At 29.1% G+C, this 20,953-nt stretch overlaps 3 protein-coding genes across 3 annotated transcripts in view; 2 read left to right on the forward strand and 1 right to left on the reverse strand.

Moving 5' to 3' along the window:
* The window catches only part of LOC107452671 (prohormone processing protease amontillado), a 274,223-nt gene that overhangs the window by 157,425 nt on the left and 95,845 nt on the right, over positions 1–20,953 (reverse strand). The gene's annotated exons all lie outside the window — the stretch shown is intronic.
* On the forward strand, positions 2,623–8,211 carry LOC107452676 (toxin-like protein 14). The gene is made up of 3 exons (XM_016069225.4): positions 2,623–2,838; positions 4,253–4,358; positions 7,932–8,211. The coding sequence occupies exons 1-3, from the start codon at positions 2,733–2,735 to the stop codon at positions 8,065–8,067; spliced, it is 348 nt and encodes a 115-aa protein (XP_015924711.1). The 5' UTR covers positions 2,623–2,732; the 3' UTR covers positions 8,068–8,211.
* On the forward strand, positions 10,692–16,290 carry LOC107452675 (uncharacterized). Its single transcript, XM_016069224.3, has 3 exons — positions 10,692–10,906; positions 12,186–12,291; positions 15,965–16,290. The coding sequence occupies exons 1-3, from the start codon at positions 10,810–10,812 to the stop codon at positions 16,164–16,166; spliced, it is 405 nt and encodes a 134-aa protein (XP_015924710.1). The 5' UTR covers positions 10,692–10,809; the 3' UTR covers positions 16,167–16,290.

The following is a 20,953-nucleotide window of genomic DNA, read 5'->3' on the forward strand; positions in this document are numbered from 1 at the left end:
TTGTTGGCCACTCTTTCAGGGGCACCATATTAGGTGGGCCAACATTGTTCCCCCATTAAGGACATATAGTACAGAGAACGAAAGAACATCCCAGCCTTGTCCGGGATTCGAACCCAAGACCTTTCTGATGCAAGGTCAGTTCCCTGACCACTACACAGTCTGGTCGGCGGATTCATTTCAAGCTAAACCACAATATTGTATTATCAAGTTTATGAAGTACGGAAACATGGTTCAACTCAGTATTTTATTATGGTTGAAGAAAATTTGAAAGATAATATGGTACAATTTTCTCTGAAACCTCGAACGCGATACTTGGCTCATTGTAAAAAATGGTTTCGGAATATTGAGCTAAATTGTGTCCAAATAGCTTCGAAATAATAGTCAAACTTGAAAACCCCACGTATTCAGAAGTGAAACAGCATTTACTCATTGCGTAAAATGCATATTGTCAAAAGTTATGTAGAGGGGAAAATGTGGGAGAAATGTTCGCTGGCTGCCAATCCAGAAAGAGTTAAGACGCTTTACGTAGTGGTTGCGGCAATGATACATCATGACATACTAATTTCAAATTTCAATGAGAAAAAGAGGTTAGAATTTGAAAAGGGTTCAAATTTGAAAAATATGATCTCAATCGTTTAATCAGGAGATTGGAAGTTTTTATTTCACCTTTTGTTTATTTCGCTTTATCTTAAATACTTTTAGGAGATTGGAATGTACGTCACGATGTGTCATCTCGGCAACCACTATATAAAAATTCCCAATTCTTTGTGGACTGGGATTTACACCAACGGTAGTTAGAGCTTAGATCATCCTACTAAGATCCCGTAACTCCTTGGTTCAAAACCTGCATTTTACTCAAAATTGAGTATATGGGTGATTCTTTTTAAACATGACAATTCGGACCAAAAAATTTCTTGAAATTTAAAGTCTTCGAAATAATCTGAAATATTTTTTGCATACTTCTCTAGTTACACTTATTAATATCTTACAGAGAGCAGTGTAGTTTATTGACATTTGCTCAAAAAAATTAAAAAAAATGGAAATTCACCGAATCTTGAATGCCAGGAAAATGACGTATTAGCTTAGAAGTTTAAAAAGCAGTCATTTTAAGTTAATAGTAAGTAACTCAACTTAAGCCTTTATGTCAGATGGACCATAAATTGCTTAAATTAATTCTTTTATCCACTGTAGAAAGAATCAAAAATTGTTTTGTTGCTGATGTGTACAGAATAAAATTGTGTATAATAATCAATCATTAAATAAGTAAACAACTTTGATTACATCCAAGCATATTACAATCATACATAAACTTGGCATTAGGTTAATATTTGCTTTCCCTCCTTACAGTATTAGCAGTTAAAAAAAATTCTGGTAACACTTCAATGCCCTGGCATTCATAAGCCAGGAAAATGACAGCCAGGATAATGACAAATTCGCCATTTCATAACATATAACTTCACCTTAATTTAATATTTTGGCCTAAGACGTTTATATTCTGCAGAAAACAACAGGATTTTTTAAAATAACTCAGATAAATCTATGTAGTTCATGTTATTAATGATTTCAAGAAGCCAGGAAAATGACAACACGAAAAACTACTCACCTTGAAAATTTTTTTTAAATAGATTTTGAACCAGAAAATTGGTTCTTTATTCATACAACAAGACATGTTCATATAGGAGGGTATCTAATCAATCTATTAACATAAGATATCGATTTCTGACTTTATTTATTTTGGTTATAAACCATTAAATAAAAGTAGCCAGGAAAATGACAGATTTTCTTGGGACTTTTTTGTAAATAATACCTTCTGCGTACATTCTAGAAATGCTTACACCGGTTGAGAAAAAAAATGAGATATTAAAAAATTTATGGGAAGTTTTGAAGCCAGTTATTATTGGAAACATTGTTTGTGATATGCCAGAAACAGGAAATTTTGAAGTTCAATTAAATTTTTTAGCTATACAAAGCAGTCAATCCTGGTGCAAAATCATTTTAAAATGCTAACAGTAATGCTATTTATTAATTTTTCAAAAAAAAAGTTCTCTTAGTATTATAATATTAGATCTTGGAGCAAGGGACAGTGAATTGTCATATTTCGTGAGAATCACCCATATGCTGTTTCAATTTTGAATACACGGGGATCAAAAATTCACCTACATGTGTATCGGAGCTATTTTGAGAAACCCTTTTTATAGTGTACGCTATTGGTTTCAGATGCATAACGTACATAATATAAAATTATAATTATTTAATCAACAAAGAAAAATATAATTATTCAATTAATTTTGCTAAATAAAAAATGCTATTCCTTACATAATATTAAGTCATATACAATTTCAATGACAAAGATTGTAAAAAGAATAAAATCACGGAATAAAATATTTTGCAACATTAAGTTTTAAAATCTTATAGGTGTTTTTAATAAAAAATATTCATTTCTCTTAGTAGGCAAAATTAATGTTTGTGCTTAGAGATAGGTATGAAAAAATATTTACAAATCTAATGATAAAATCATTATATTATTGTTCCGATAGATATGTAACAATACCACATCCTGTGATTTGTGTCTGCAACATTCTAATTACCGACATTTGCTATTTTGATAATTTTTTTAGCACTTCCTTTAATTGAAGGATGTGATTCAACCGACAAACTGAGAACACTGATGTATGAACTGAACACTTAGTTTAAATAATAATTTTGCTTTTGATTAAAACTTAAACAACCATATGTTCAAAATGAAAAATAATTTCATTATTACTTTGCTGGAAATATTGTTGTTTTTGACATTAACACATGCATATATAGGCCTTATTCTACTTGACACAAAAAATGGTAAGTTTACATTTGTTAATTTCTATTTCATAATCCATAGCCATGGATAAACACAAGAAATACGGCAAAACTTGTTACTTCTGCTATTTTTAATAACTAATGAGTGATTGCTTCGTATTCATCATTTTTTCTTCAAAGTCATTATTTTCATAATGACTAGAAGACTTCACTTCCTGTTCAATCCCCTCATCAACACCCGTGATTGCTTCGTATTCATCATTTTTTCTTCAAAGTCATTATTTTCGTAATGACTAGAAGACTTCACTTCCTGTTCAATCCCCTCATCAACACCCGTGATTGCTTCGTATTCATCATTTTTTCTTAAAAGTCATTATTTTCATAATGACTAGAAGACTTCACTTCCTGTTCAATCCCTCATCAACATCCGTGATTGCTTCGTATTCATCATTTTTTCTTAAAAGTCATTATTTTCCGCAAAATCAAAAATAGATTTTTTTATTAGAGTTTACATTTATTGTAATTTTACGTAAGAACATTTTGTTAATATATTAATCAAATCGAAATAAATGACTACTATATTTTGATACTTGAAAAAAGAATTGTCCTTAGTAATTCAATTTGTGGGAGAATAAGAAGAACTTTATGAAGAAATTTTTCTTGTTAACGGAACATTACCAGTACAACATTTCAACTTGGAAACGGTTTTCATTTATCTTAATTTTTTTTATCTCTCTCTCACACGCTTTTATCTTCTTTCTTTTCTATTCTCTTTTTCTTCTTTTCTCTTTTTTTTCGGTAATTTTGATATCAACTCAAGTGTGAGCATATTAAATGATGATCTCAAGCAAAGATAGATAGATTTTTCTTACAATGCTGGATTATTAGTCATTACTTAAAATAAAAGTCAAGGAAAAAAAGACAAAAAGGCACATAAAATACAATAGAGCAAATTGGAGTTTCTTAAAAAAATCTGGAGCAAAGTGCACAAATAAAAATGGCCCTTTCTTGACATCAAATCTCAACTCAGCTCTGTAGTTGCTTTTAAGTGCAATGGAATTTTTTACTGCAAGTTTAAGAGTTAGTAATTCGCGAACGAGGTATCAAATGAAAACTTTTTATATTCCACCGTAATCTCCATACATTTTCGAACACTCTTCGTAATTTTGAGCAAAAAAACAAAATATAACATTAGGTTATATTTTGTATAGACCATCGTTTAGAACAACATTTTTGAATAGAGTATCCGAAACAGCGTTGGCGGCGACAGAGGTTCTTACAAATTTTTAGTGTAGATAAGTTTTATTTTTGCGATTTTAATAATAATTGTTGCATTTTGATATTTTATCAAATTATAGTGTTAAACTGAGTGTGTAAGGTAATGCGTTTTTAAAAGTTTTTGTTGTTCTTAAGAGTTTTTAAGAGTTTTTAACACAAAAGCAATTATGTTCAACAGGATATTGTGAAGCTGAGGGTGTTCGCATAGCTGTTGGAGATGTTTCCTACAATGATGAGCAATGTGAAATGTTAAGATGCAGTGAGGGAGAACTTCGTGTCACAGGGTATGTGGTTCTTTTGATACAGTATGCTTTTTCATTAGTATAAAATGTATTTATTTTTTAAAAGAAATAAAATTTTATCAATCTTCATATTTTTTTATGGAATAAATTTGTTGACTTCTGACCATATGGAGAGCATATCGTGAAGTAAAATGGAAGAGAATTTTGCATAAAGGAGTATTGAGATATTCGTTAAAGAGTAGTGTGAAAGACGATTATCCAGTTCTTAAAGTTACAGGTGAAGATGTAGAATGTCGAAACTTTAAAGTTATTCTTAAAAAATTCCAGGTGATGATTTTAACAGTAAAGAGACTAAAATAAATTTAAATTGGCTTTGTTAAAATGAAAAATCTAGGCTGAGATTAAAAGAAGTACATTTTCTACATTTCGGTGGTATGTCCAGTGATTTATACCTATTGAACTGTCTTCGACTTAACCCAGAAAAAAAAGAGAGAGCACATTGAAGATGCTCTATATTTTTTGTCAAGCGTCGTCACTAAATTTGGTAATAATTTGCTGCTTATAACCATTAATGAGTTTTTTTCTAAGAGGCTTACGTTTCGATGCAAAAAAAAAATAAATATTGTGTCTTCATTTGTAAATTTTCAAATTCTGACACCGTAACTAATTTTTAGAGTTGGATGATCTTTAGCCTATTTTTGAGTGCATACTTTATAGCAGCCTTATTAATATATTATTTCATTTATTTTCATGACATTGACATGACTTTTACAGTCATATGACTGCCAAGTCATTTTATCACCCTGTATTAGGAAGAATGCAATGCCGTGATGAAGAATTATAAAATTAATTGTCTAGTGGAAAATCACGTTAGGTTATTTAAAGAAAAACATTTACATTTTCAGCCTTAACGTATTAGAAGCAGCTAAAAGGATAAAAATGAGTTTATTTTGTCAATGAGGTGATCTCTATGTGTTATATGAAATTATACGAAAATAAATTTAATACGAAAGACACAAACGAATCCTAACTTAATACAAACACGAATTTAATATGGCTTTAATAGGAATTTTCTATACAACGAATCTAAAAAGTAAGTTGAGAAACTATTTATTAGCATTTTAAAAACACTCAATCTTGCTCGTTAAACAATATATTATGATTATCTAAATATTTATTCAAGTCAAATTAGTTGCCAAGTCAATATATCTAAATAAATGTTGCTAAGTAAATAAGTATGTCTCTATATAAATGTCAAATTCTACTTTCAAGTTTAGATTTGAGGTTTATTAGCTGTAACAATTGTTTTGCGAGCAGCTTTCTTTTGTTTTTTATGCATTCTGGAATTGAATTTTATAAATTATTAAAACGTTACTTATTAAGGTTTTCTACTAAAATCTTACATTACAATAACTTAAATTTCTTTAAATATTAATTTATATTTTATATCACTGGAAGGTATAAAAGAAACTTATACATTAAATGAATAGCAATGCGTTGAAATATCTGAGAGAATTTTTATTATTATTTCAATAACAAAAGTCCCTTTAGATATTTCAACACATTGCTATTTGTTTCGTGTAAAAATCCATTTAGTGTGGTAGGTAGAGCTTTCAAGTAACAAGGCTTTGGATGAGTTTCACGATGTAATTTAAAATAATGAAATATAAAAAGTGAATGTCGAAACCCGTCGAGTAGTTTCTGAGTTATTAAAATTTTAAAATTATGTTATAAAATTAGTATATTAAAATTTGACTTCTCGAAAACTATTTGACCGATATTTTTTAAATAATATATATTTTTACTATTAAAAATAAATTTTTCACCTAAAATTGTCCTTAAATAAAAAAATTTTATAATTGTGGAAAAAAAATCTTTGATTCGCTTTTTTAGCAGCGGAGATATGAAAAAATGCGTGAAAAGAGAAATTTGCAATAATGAGTTCAAATTTCTCTCTTGCCTAAACTATTGAGACCATATTTTCTGGATTGAGCCTATACCTCCATATTTTGCAATTCGATATCGAAAAAAAGAATTTTATTCTCAGAAAGTATGTTTCTACGCCTGATTTAGAGACTTGAAATATCATCTGCACTAATTAATTAGCATATTTAAAAGAATTTCATCGAACTATTAAAATTGAACCCAGTAAAAACCCAACCAATAGATTAAAAGTTATTAAAGGTGTTTGACACTTTTATTGGCAACCGTCTGTATAGTTATAAAATTTTATTTTTTGATTAGCACTTTTCACATTAATCTGGAAAATCTTTTTTATTTTCATTTAGTTGCAATACCAAAGTATTCACTCGGTTAGAATTAAAAATGCATTTAATAGGTTAATCTTTAATTAAAAAATTTAATGTCTCAGAAAGATGCTATGTATTGCAATTTGAGGTGAAAATAGTGGTAATGACGTTTCAACAATACTAATGTTTTATTTTATTTTATAACCGTCGTTGAACAGCCGACCCAGTTTTGGATTTACGACTAATAATGTTCAACCCCGTAGTCTTGTAATTTTGAATCCAGTCCAGAAGACGAGGAAACTCTTAGATCAAGTTTTGAGAGAGATTTGCTCTCGTGGAGGACTTCTTCTAATAGAATTCTGCATTTGCGTTAAACGAAGAAGAAAACCACGAAACCCTGTCATGGTTAGCCTGATGGCAAGGGGACTCTAACCAATGATCCGCCTACGACTGACGCTATTTTTAATCAGCACTGTGTACGGTGTGAGCTGACTGGGAAAGTAGCATCAACCAGTTATGCCTAGGTTTCAAAACAGGTTCACCTCATTTGGATGTGAACGCTGTATTCTCTGAGCCACCACGGCTCTATACTAATGTTTTATTTTAATTTTATAACCGTCTTTGAACAGCTGGCCTAATTTTGGGTTTACGACTACCAATGTTCAACCCCGTAGCCTTATAATTTTGAACCCAATTCAGAAGACAAGGGAACTCCTGGATCAAGTATTGGGAGAAATTTGCCTTCATGGAGGACTTTTTGGTGAAACTTACCCGCATTTGCGTTACATGGAGAGGAAGACCACGAGAACTTTCCATGGTTAGTCTGAAGGCAAAGGGACTCTAACCAATGATCTGTCTACCACTGAAGATATTTCAAGTCAGCACTATAATCGGTGCAAATCGAATGCGAATTCGTATCGACTAGCCATCGCCGGGATTCGAACCCGGTTCACCTCATTGGAAGGCGAATGCTCTATCCCCCGAGCCATCGCTGCTCTAAAATTTCGTCTCCGCGTGCGCTCGAACGCAAACTTTGTAAATATTGCAGAAACCATCAAGGAATTGTCAGAAATTGACGAAAATTATACTACGCATTACTGATAAAGGTACATACGCAACAGTAGTACATGAGCAATCCCTTTGTTATTCTAATCATTTGCATGTCTTATCTTACTTTACATTTCATGTAAATATGATTCAATTTGCATAATTCCATCTAATATTCTCAAACATGCGTGTATTTATTAGTAACGACTTATTCCTTACCTTTCAAATTATATGCATTTGAACTAATACATAAGTTTTGTTAAATTATGTAACAAACACATTATTTAATTTATGAAGCAAATATTTTCCAATCTGATAGGTGTGCACCAATGAGATCTTCACGTCCGTGGTGTCGTCTAGTTCCAGGAGAAGGTCGTTTTCCCATGTGCTGTCCCCATATTGAAGAATGTGACGAAGCAAACAATGCGGCTGAAATAAGCTTTGATGGAATTTAAAATTCTAACAGAAAATTAAGCTTTGAAAATTTGTTGTAACTCTTCATAAATGAGATTTTGTAGAGAAAGATAAAATTTCGAATGAAATCGTAGTTTTATTTCTATTTTCAGATTTGTAATGATAAAAAATATTTGGATCTTGCATTTTTGGTATTTTTCTTTTCTAATATTAGTTAAAATAATATCGACTCAAGCTCAATTATTTACTTTAAGTAATGTTTTGAAGATTAAAATACATGAAAGTACGTAAGTGTAAGTGAGATACGATATTGTTATTATAAGGAAACATGATTTCTGAAATTTCGTTTTAAATGCATACATTGTTTTAAGTTTATGATAATAAAAAATGATGCCGATAGTTGTTAGGAAAGTTGAATAAAAATGTTCTACGAGACTTTAGAAACTTTAATATACCTAAACATTAATACTTCTCATTTTTAAAGAAACTGAAGTTTAATTTTCGAGTTTTTTTAAATAAAGATATCATTCTCACTTCACTAGAATTTACGCAAGTTGCACACGTTTAAATTATTTCAAATAATCGAAAAATAAATAATAATAATAATAAGAGAATAGCTTATGGTTTACTAAACTCTAGTGAATTTCTTTTTCTTTGAAGTTTTCAGCTTTTTTTTCCCTATTTAATGTAATACGTAGTTCCACACCCTGATTATGGCATATATTCAATATTAATTAAGCTTATGAAAATATACAAAAGAGGAAATCAATTTTGATGCAACGTGCAAAGATTTAGAAAACTTTGCAAGTGCATCAAAATTGATATTTACTTCATAATTTTCATGTCATAATGTTTTTCTTCTTTCTTTCGTAATTTACTTTCATAATGTTCATAATGTTGTTTATTTTCATGATTTTATTTAAGTTATATTTTAAATGTATATTATGAAAAATCTCTATTAAAAGAATTATTGCTTGGTTAAGAAGCGATCGCACCAAAACGAAAATTTAATGATCACAAAAATTAATCCACATGACTGAAAGTAAGTTTTTTTAGCTTAATGTATCTTCTTTAAAGTTTTATAGTATAGTTTCTTTATAGTACAGTTTCTTTATAGTATAGAGTAGTAATACTCATCTTTATAGTATCTTTATAGTATTAAATGAAATGAAACTTGCTCATCTTTCTTAGCTACAAAAAAATCAAAACCAAAACTGACGAAAATATTACCTTTTATTTTCCTTTTTTCCTCATTTCAGGGTCTTTTTTTGTTTTTGAAATTCAGTTTTTTTACTTCGTTTTAGAACGTACTGACTTCGTTGCGGTTCAAAATAAAAATCAGGACAACATTTCACCAAAAACTCAAGACAAAATATCAGGACATTGTTTGGAACCATTTAAGAAAAAAAGAGCTAAAAAAATATTGATTACCTTGACCATTGCCTTGAAAATTTCGTATTGTGCGTCATGTTTCTTTAACTTTCTTCAACCTTTAAAAAAAGTATGGGAACACTAAACGTTTTTAAATAAATATTTAAGAAAGGAACAAGTTGATCAGAAATGATTTTAGAAAAAGGTGTGATATCCCGCATACTGTGAGAAATCTCTTTACTTGAATTTTCTTGATTATCGAAATCTAAATTTTCTTGAGGAGATAAGTTCCTTAATAAAAAGCAGGCCGCATTAGGTTTAACAGCAAATTTATGATTATAGATGTCGTACAACATTTTATTATATCAAAATAAAATTACTATAATCTACATTCTAAATAATAAATGCATACAAAAATAAATAAATTGAAAGAAATTGCATTGCATTGTAATCTGGAAGCAAAGGTCAACGAAATAAAAAAGAAAAAAAACATTACTAAAAGTAAATGAACTTATAAAAATATTATCGATTTAGAAAAAAATGAAATGAAAAATATAAGAAATGAAAAACAATGCTTTTACTGAAAGTTCATCTTTAACATTACTTTCCAATTAGCCCTCGGGCATAATAAGAAAACAATTTTGACGGCAGGAATGCTGAATTCCTTTCAAAGATGACGAAAAGTCAGAAACAAGATTAACAACCTGAACATCCTTGAACAATTGAATTTTGCAGTCTTTACTAACATTGTGAATTAAAATAAGAAAACGTTATTTCAAAATTTCAAATCTTTTGATTCTTAAAATATATTTTCTGAAAACCCATTCTTGTAATGTAAAAATCAGAAACATCAGGACAGACAGCTAAAATCCAGTACAAATACGAAAAAAATATTTTGTTGTTTGAATGTTGTGCAAATTCAAGTAAATTTATAGAATTGATTGTGCTAAACTCAAAGTTATTTTCAGAAAAATAATTAAATAAATTTTCTCTTCTTTTTTAAATGAATCAAGACGAAAACAATTGAAACAAGACAAGACGAAAACAATCGAAACAAGACAAGACGAAACCAATCCTGATTATTACCTTTATATAAGTTTAAAAACTAAAACTGTATAACATTTTTTATGGATATTTCATTGAAAAAATACCTTTCTTCGTTTGCTAGTTAAATAATGCACAAAAATGATTTGATTTGCGTAACAATAATTAAATGCTAATAAGATATTTATGCAAGCACAGAACATCCTGTATTTAGAACTCACAAAACATTTGAATTGCTTGATTTTATATTTCGATAATTTCTTTATCACCTATTATTGAATACTTCCTTACATTCGAGGTTGACCTTTAAAGTCTTTAGTTCAATAATAGTCGTTAAAGATTAGGGTTTATGTTCTAATATATTCATAATGAAAACCATTTTACTCTTTCTTTATTTTAAAGTATTATTCTTTCACACTTTTGCTTATACGTATTTAAGCGTTACTCATCTTAACACAGATAATGGTAAGTTTAATACATATTACTAATTTTCATTAAATTTTAAATAATTGTTAATTCATTGCTAATTTCATTGACATATTCAAATGTTATTAATGTTGAGGGCTTAGACTAGTGACATTAGTTATTTGAAATACTAGTTTTTTTTAATTCTACGTTATCCTGAGGACAAGTTATAAAAATTTAAATTTAATTAGAAGTAAAATTAAATCCTTAATTTTAAATTTTCTCCTTATTTTTCATCGTTACAAGACGATTAAATATATTTATTATTTCATTAATTTTATTATCACTTTGAATGACTGATTTATATCGGATGTTTAGCTGTATCTATCTTCAACTGCGTAGCCTTGTGATTTTAACTCAACTCAGAAGACAAATTTTAAAAAAAGTTTGAAATCAATATAAATATAATTTTTAAAACAAATGTAAAAAATCATTAAAAATTTTTCTTATAATTATTATTTTTAAAAAAATGAAGAAGGAAGAACTGTAAGTGTGTTTTTTTGTGCCAATAAATATGAATAAGTTAAAAATATCGAGAAAAAATTTTTAAAAGTGAGGAAGAAGAAAATTTTTTTAATAAATAATTTTAAAAAATTGGAAAAAAAAATTAAAAGCCGGAAAAGCAAAATAAAGGAAAGATATAACCTCATCATTAGCTCATGTGATTATATCCGCAAAAAATGTGACTGTTTAATATTGTATTAATATACATTTCTTTTATCCTTTTTGTCTTTATTGTGTTACAGATATATTAGACAATTTTTCCTATAAATATCTTATTTCTTAAATATTTTGTCAGTTGGAAAATGACCATTTAAGTCTCTAAACTGACAATAATCATAACAATAGATTAGAGTAGGTACTCTCAGGCTGGAGCTGAGTTGTAATTTAAGAGGAAGCTATACCATGGGATAAATTTTTCATTTCAAATTCTCCTCCATTGATATCTAAAAACCTAATATGAACCATGAAGTTTCTAATGCTGAAATTCAAAATATTAAACTGTAAACAAATTACTGTACGATTTCTTTCCCACTGCGTAATGCTGAATTTTCCAACCATAATTTGTGTGCACTTTGATATTTTGAAAAATTTGTTTATCATTTGAAATTTCGTGGTTTTCATTAGGTTTACCTAAACTAACCTTTTTCTAAGCTTTAAATTATTTATGTTAGTGAAAGAGAATTTCTCACGATGGGTTTCTCTCGCAGTATGGCGTCCTCTTCAAGTAGTGATTCTGTGATATAACTAAGTTTATAAAAAACCACTTATTCAACAGGATATTGTGAGATAGATGGAGCTCGCATAGCTGTTGGAGAAAGGTCTTACGATTATATCGGATGTCGAATGCTCAGATGCGAAGTGGGACAACTGCATATTTCAGGGTAAATAGAATTATCAAATTTTCAAACCTTATGCTTCTTTTAGACATAAAATTTTATTTGGTTTAATAAAATAAATTTATTAATTCAATTCTCTATTTGAATTTAAATGTATTATGCGAATAATGTAAAGGTAGCGACAGAATGAATTTTTACAAAAATTTAGTTTGCTTATTATTCAATAAATGCTTTAGCACTGTGCCAAGTGCATTTAAGTGCCAAAAAATTATTCGTCCGTGAGGATCGTTTCCAATAAGAACATTCCAGAAACCAACGTAAGACAGAAATTCGTTAAATCTTTAACTAGCTAGGTGTCTGTAAACAATTAGATTGCTCATTATTCAATAAATGCTTTAGCACTGTGCCAAGTGCAAAAGATTTGCAAGTGTGATATTCTTTTCGAATCAAACACTTGATAATCTTGCAATTGTTATTAGTGTAAATGGTATTTCTTTTTTTTCAAGGAAACTTCAACTATCTTTAATAGTTCACTTTTAAATATTCAAACTAAAATAATTTAAGAACCAAAGAGTCATTCGTCCGAGAGGATCGTTTCCAATTAGAACATTCCAGAAACCAACGTTAAGACAGAAATTCGTTAAATTTTTAACTAGCTAGGTGTCTGTAAACAATTTGAATTCTTTATATTCTTAATTCTGCTTAAGGATGCTGAAAATAACATGACGCTTTTCTCGATGATAACTGAGAATTCTTTGAAATTTAGAATGTACTTATTTGGGTAAAACAATTAATATTTTCTTTGTTTTAAATTTAGACAAGTGTAATTTTTTTTCTCAATTCAGTATTAACCTCGTAATGCGTCATTTCATAAATATTCAGACTCAGAATCATTTTAAAAATCTTTAGGCATAAAACTGATTTTAAAAAATTAGATAATTAGATAAGACTTAAAAAGAATTTGGATACAATAATTTAAAAAACTACTCAGTTCAAAAATTAAAAAACTATTACATTGAGCAAAAATGTATAGTCAAAATTGGTAAGATTTATCGTGTTTCTGGCTTTATGAGTCATATGTGCTAAACTTTGGTAATTTAATCATGAAATTTTCGATTATACCACAAAACATTAGTTCTGTTAAATTTGCTTTTCAATTTTGTATTTTATACTAAGTGTGTGGTAATAAGAACTGTAACTTTGAATACCAGAATTTCCACATTTACTATATGAACGATAAACAGTATGAGTGGTTTAAATACTGTATTAATTGTATTTTTTAACTAGAAATATGTTATTTTTTTACTAGAAATGTCCCTATAGTATGGTAATTTTACCAGTAATTTTTCTCTGTGTGGAATTAAAAATATTTAAATATGAACAAGTTTTTAAAATAGTTGGAGGATTTAATTATTATCTGAAAGTCCAAAGAATTTTTTTAATAGATTTTTCTGTTGTAATTTTTGAATTAAATTCCTCTGGTATTGTTTAAGAAGTAAGGGCGAAGAAGACTCACTACTGTTATGATAAAATAAATTCAAAATTGGAGATAGGCCTGAATATTGTATTACCCTGCTGAATCAATTTCCGGATCAAATTTAATTAGATAACTGCAAGTGACGTCACTCGCGTGTGTTGAACCTGATTGGATGACCCACATTTGACGTCATTTAAAAGAATCCAATTGTAACTTAGTGTAGCCCCAATCAAGCATTATATCAATTTGTTACGTAATCTTCTTTTTTACTTCTCTTTTTTTCAATCTGCGCATTTTAATAGATGGCGTTGTTTTCTTTTGTTTTAAGTGTTTCCTTTGCATTTAGTTTGATTGTGAAATCGCTGTTTGACTGGTTTAATGTGAGTTTTATTTTCTCAAGTTTTTGTTTGAATTTCTTTTCTGAATTGGTTTTATGTATTTCATGTATTTTTTCCTGGACTTATACAAAACCTGCGGTTTACTAAGAGAATTACTTTTGCCATTTAATTTTGCCTCTCTCTCGATAGAAAAGGTTTAGTTTTATGGCTTCCGAGGCCGGTACCCTTTGAAGACGTGGGCTTCGGTGATCATATTTTCATTTTTATTTCCTTCGTTTTCTTTATTGCTATATTAGTGTAAATCTATTTCACTATGATAAATTATCAGAAACAATTTATTACGCAGAAAGACATGATTGCTGCCTAGTCAGAAATGCTCTCCTTCATGAACGTATCAATCAAATCAAAACCTAAGATTTACAGCGAGTATGAAACGGAGAAAATCAAGTATCTTTTTTTATATTTAAGTGCAAATCATGTTTTTTTTTGTTGCACTTTTCTTGTATTCGGTTGTGATGATGGAATTCTTATATAATGATATGCTTGTAATGTTCATTTTCCTCGTTTAAGTGCAATTTTTTCCCCATTGAAATCAGTGCTCTCATGTTTATGTAAAACAGTAATCATCTCTTAAATCGTTATTTCATTTTGAGCTACATTCAGCCTACATTTTCTTTATTTTTTTTCAGCCATCTTACATTATTTTACAATTTTTTCTGTTTCAGGATGTTACGATTTTCATTTCTGTGCGTAGGAATTTATATTTCATTCCAGTGTTTCTTACTAATTTATCAAAAATTTCTTGCGAAGATAAGCAATCTCTTTTTTCACATCCTTCAAATCAATCAAAAGTTTTTGTGGTAGGACAGATATAAGTAAGCAGACATCAGGAGCTTTATAAACTATCTTGATTCAGAACATTGAGTCACTTTCACTGCTCTTAATTTGGTCAGCAGAAAAATGAGTTTAAGGTGTAGCAATTTGAAAATAATAAATAGAAATAATTTACATGAGCAAGAAATTGAGGCTAAATTGATATTTTTTCTACGATAGTAGTATTTATTTACGTGTCACTGCAAAGCTGTACAATGGACTATTTTATAACCGTCGTTGAGCAGGCGACCCAATTTTGAGTATACGACGACCAATATTCATCTCCGTAGCCTTGCAATTTTGAACCCAATCCAAAAGACAAAGGAACTGCCGGATTACGTATTGCGAGGAGAAATTTGCCTTCGTGGAAGACTACTCGATGGAACTATCTCGCATTTGCGTTACAAAGAGAGGAAACTATGAATACCTCCTAGGGTTATCCTGATGGCAAGAGAACCCATGAACCATAGGGATATTTTACGCCAACACTATGGTCAGTATAAGCCGGGTGTGCAATCGGTATCGACCAGCCATCGCTAGGACTCGAACCCGAGTCCCTTCATTGGGGGATGTGTTCTCTATCCCGTAAGCCACCACCGCTATTGGCTATTGGTGACACTCTGGGAAGAATCTCTGAGGATAATCTGACGATATGCCCACAATTTTGATCCTCATCAGAGAGGGTGGCACTTGCGCTTTGATAGACCGACGACCAGCAAGCTAGACATCGAGCAGTAGAGCAGTTTAGCGAGAACCGATACCGCGCAATCTCGGTCCCTTTGCAGGCTGATCAAATTGGCCACCTACCTGCTCACTGACACTGACAATGATGTTCGCCTTCAGCAATCTACTGAAAACCATGTCTTACGTTTAGTTCAATGTAAGACTCACTATTCATCTATACAAATAGGGCCTTTACGTATTTTTTATTTATTTTTCATATTATTCATGTGATTTATGTAAATTATATAATTAGTATAAAAATAATTTTTAATTTATGTTTTAATTTCTAATAGCAATATTTTGACAGGTGTTCCGCAATGCAGCCTTCCCAGCCGTGGTGTCACCTAGTTCGAGGAGAGGGCTATTTTCCTAAATGTTGTCCCCATATTGAAAAATGTAAAATAATGAATTATGTTGTGGGGAAAATGAATAATGGTATCCAGAACACAAATAGTGTGATTGGAAAAGTAAAGGAAGAGATTTGCAAGAAAGATAAAAATCGAATGTAAAAACATCCTATAATTTTCTATTACGGAACAAAATCTGTGTTTTTTAAATCATAATCTGGAATCACCTTTATAATGTCATCTAAATTTGTTTTATGCAAATAAATTCATTTATTAAATTTCATAATTTTTGTGTTTTTAATTTTAATTTTTGATAAATCAAAAGGATATCAATTGTATATTCAATATATCAATGTTCACTAAATTATTGATATTATTTTAATTTATAAATATTTTAGTTTTAGATAAACAATCTTGAAAAGGGTCAATTTTCAGGTAGCCTGGATGTTTGGGCATTGGTTGAAATAGTCTCAGACTAGAAATGATCAGAACCTAATTTTGATGAGGATCTGATCCTGATTCTGAAGAGGTTTAAATTTTCAAAGCCTATTTTAATCAACCATTGTCTTAATTTTAATTAAGGAATTTTTTTTAAAAACAATTAGGAGCTTTCCAACAAATATTTATATACTACACCACAATGTAAGCTGCAAATATTTTATTTTTTATCTTAAAACTGTTTTGTAAAAGTGAGATTTAAGGAATACCATTATGAAAGATGAAAATATATCTTATAACATGCCTAAAAATGTACTTACAGGCACACTGCTTATGAAATAACATACAAATAAATTCAATAACATACAAATAAATTCAAAGAATTTTAACTATTGCATTTGCATATTGTATCACATTTTACTTCTTTTTTATAATCCAGGCAGCATATGTGTTATTTTTATTGAAATAACGCATACAATTCAAATCAAGTTACTTCGTAAACTTAAGAAAGTTTTGCTTATTTTTAGAGATTCATTTGAAATTTCTCTAATTGAAATGTCATAAAAATGTTCGAAAATAAATATTCTGATAATAAGAAGAATTTACAAAAAAAAATTTTTTTTTTTAAATGTTATAATTATTCTTTATACACATTTTCTTCCTTCTCTGAATATATCTACTAACATTTGCGTTTCAAGAACCATTACCTAAATTCTTAAAACCATCGTTAAATATTTAACGCCTAATAATTAAGTTTTTATAACTGAAATATTTGCAAAATATTCTTTTAAGAAAAGTGAAAAAATTTCACATTTTTTATTTCTATGTCCTGAAGTATGATTTATAGGAAAAACATGCACCAATAAACTTCTGGCAATAGTTACTTTTTAAACATATAGATATGTTTCATTAAAATTTAACGCGTGAATTAAAATTTAATCCATTTTTACTGGAACTTGTCACGGTATAAAAAATATGATACGCTGTAATTTTTAGAGTGATAACAGTAAAATCATTGACTGATTATAATTGAATAAATCTTAAGGTAAAAATTTCGATATATTATTTTGCGGTAAAAATGGATTTTACAGTAAAATTGGTTTCACGGATGATACACCCTAAGCACCGGTACTTTACACCATTATTTGAAAAGGAATTTTTTTATAGTGTTTAAATAGTACTTTACCTATATATGTGCAGTTTCAAGTCTTGGAGAGTGTTAAACAAAGATATCTCTCAAATTTTTTGAAACGTCAAAATTGTGCAAAATTTAACCATATTATCTAGTTTTTGAAACTTGATATTTCAATTTAAACAGAAACATGGTTCAAGTTAACAACTTATTTGGTTCTAGGAAATTTGAAACTTAGTATAATTTAACTCTGTACCAATTTTTTGAGAGAATATTTAAACAGACATAATTTAAAAGGCGACGATTATCAAGCTAGAACTTTGACAACTTTTGAAATATCGACGAGATTCACTGAAAAATGTGTGGTTAAATGCTGGCAATGTTGCCTTTTTTTATTTTATCACGTGAAGCTTTATTGTTTTTGATGTTCATTTTTTGGAAATTTTATTTAATGCATGTCAATCGTCAAGGTCTTCCATTCGAGCAATAACAGCCCAATCGTGGCTTAGGTAATTTGAGGCATTCAATAATCCCAAAGCCATTGCTGAACTTCAAACTCCCAATTATGAGGTCATCTAAAGCACTGATGTCTCGACACTTTAGCAATTTAACAAAATTTTGCTACTTACTTGCAAATTAAGCGAGTTAACTGCGCAGCCATTAATGACATACGTTAAAACATTTCTGGTAAAATTATCGTAATGTATGGTAATCATATTTCTAAAAAAAAACGTTATCCAAAATATACGGTAATTAAACAATTTAGTAAAGTTTTCGTTCATATGGCAACGGTTTATCGGAAATTTTAGTTTTCAAAATTATAGTTCTTATTACCACACATTTAGTAAAAGATACGAAACTGAAAAGTAAATTTAATCAAATAAATGGCCTTGATGTCATTTTTCAAAAGAATCACAATAAAATTAACACATTTTACTACTTTTACTAAATTATATCACATACAATAAAACCATATTTTATTGAAAATTTTACCAAAATCATTACCACATCACTTTGTTAAAAATATTTGAGTTTTTTGGTGTTTCCATGTAGCAAAAATACAGTAAATTTTACCATATTCTGGTAGTTTTGATCGTACTTTTTTTCAATGCAAAAGTTACAAAGCTGACATATAATTATAAATTCAAACTTTTGAACTTACATTTAAACCTTGCACAAAATCTATTTTTTATTCCATATATCATTTTTTATTCCATATAGCACTCCGTAAGTCAAAAAAGTGTTATAATTAAACAAACATTAAATGCAAAATAGGCCAATGATGAAATAAAAATACCTTTAAAATTTATTAAAAAAGTAATTTCAGTTCAAAATTTAAAATTTTTTTTGGAACAATAAATTAAAACGCTTTTTTCAAAAAAAAATATATATACTTTGAAAAGGCATACGAAAATAATAATAATAATAATAATAAAACACATAGTTATAATCTGTAGTACATACAATTTCATGTCTTGACATACAACATCTTTATTTAAAGACTGACAGTTTTGTTTTCAGAAATAGTTTTGACTTTATTTTTATCTCAATGACATGCGATCAGAAATAATATTTTTATCAATGCTTATTTCATGACATTCATTTACTACTCAGATGTTATTAAATGTGGCAGTTTAGAAAAGATTATTACCACAATATGTTATAATAAATAATCCATAAACATTTTTTTCTGTCATAAATCCCTATTAATTGTCACTCAAAACACGGATATTAAAAGATAAGTGTTGTCTGAATATAAAAAGTCTTTTAATAATGACTAGCAAATATATTTCATTTCTGAAATATATTTTCAACGGTTCTAGAATTTCATAAAAAAATATTTTAATTAAACTCAGATAACTTTTAACTCTTTTTCGAGAAATTTTATTTCATTTTATGAAGAAAAAATAGTAAAAAACTGACTTGGAAAACTCAATTCTATGATAAAGAAAAACAAATCTATATTGTTACCAATCAGCATATATGGATCTTCCTATTAATTAAATTTATTGAAATTATTTTAATCAATTAATTCATAAATTCACATGATCATGCTGTGAAATGCATAATTCATTAAATATGGTTAATTTACTTATAGGAATTAATTTATTGACATTTATCTTATAGATGTTATTTTTAAGTTTTCTTTAATTTTAATCCTTATCAGCAACAGAACACAGCAATAGTTCAGTCGATTACATAGCTTATTTTAAGTATATTTTTAATGATTTGCTTTCGTGCTTGTGAAAGTTCATTCTTGCAAATAAATTCTACACCTTTTTCGATTAGCTAGAGCACTAAAAACTCTACCAATGATTAGTGCTTCATGAAAATGCAAATTTTCATTGTTTTCTGGTCGATACATATTTATCCCCACAGGGTACATATTACCTAGTATCGATACTTCCAGCATTTAGTTTAGAATCAGTACTAAATGAATCTGCAACATAAGTAACAGAAATCAGTAAAACAGTAAAAACACGTAGTCCCATTACGAAAAACACTTTGATGATTGAGGTTTAAGAAAACAGTTTCTTTAAGCAAGTAGATGATAAAAAAAATCTTACACAGACTTTATCTGCATGGCCAAAAGCATCCAGACATCTGCTTAAAGAAGTGGATCTGGCTGGAGAAGCAATTTTGTGTGTGGGGTTTTTCATGACTTTGTCCTAGGTCCCTCAGTTCCTGGGGTTAGTATCATGAATCCTGAGTTATATGTGAACAATGCTCATATCCCAATTTCTGGTAGGGAACATTGAAACATCGAATCTTGCGCAGGCATAGTTTGATGAAATGAGTGGTTAAAAACTGGGCTGGACTTCTCAAAGCCAAAATCCATAGAACTTCAAACCAGATATATTATATTAGATTATATATTACGCAACCAGCCAAATCGATCATCCTTAATTCCAGCACTTTATTCATTTGTGATGGATACCTATGGTCCCCTATCAAAAACTGTCAGAAAATCAGACCTAGACGTGTGCATGTTGCTATCGATGTAAAAGGGAGACCAACAATAATTTATGCCTCGGAATTCATAAAGTTCGTATCTATGGCTTAACAGATACTTTTGACCAGATAGTTTGTGAAAGTCAATTAAATTTTGACAACATTTGAACAATACGGAGAGTTTAAAACTGTTTTGAAGCTCCATACTTGATGGTATACAAGTTTTAATTTGTTTCGGCCTGCTACAGGCGGAATTTATACCAATATTTTATTTCCTTATAAAATTAATTTTGAATCAAACTTTCGATTCGTTTCTGATTAGCTACAGTTCCAGACTTTTTATTGAAGCATTGTGTCTGGTGCCAATATATGCAACAATTGTTCCCGAAATGATTAAAGCAAAACATTTGTCCTTATTATAACTCAT

Source organism: Parasteatoda tepidariorum, chromosome 7 (genome assembly GCF_043381705.1).
Source record: "Parasteatoda tepidariorum isolate YZ-2023 chromosome 7, CAS_Ptep_4.0, whole genome shotgun sequence".
Taxonomy (NCBI): Eukaryota; Metazoa; Arthropoda; class Arachnida; order Araneae; family Theridiidae; genus Parasteatoda; species Parasteatoda tepidariorum.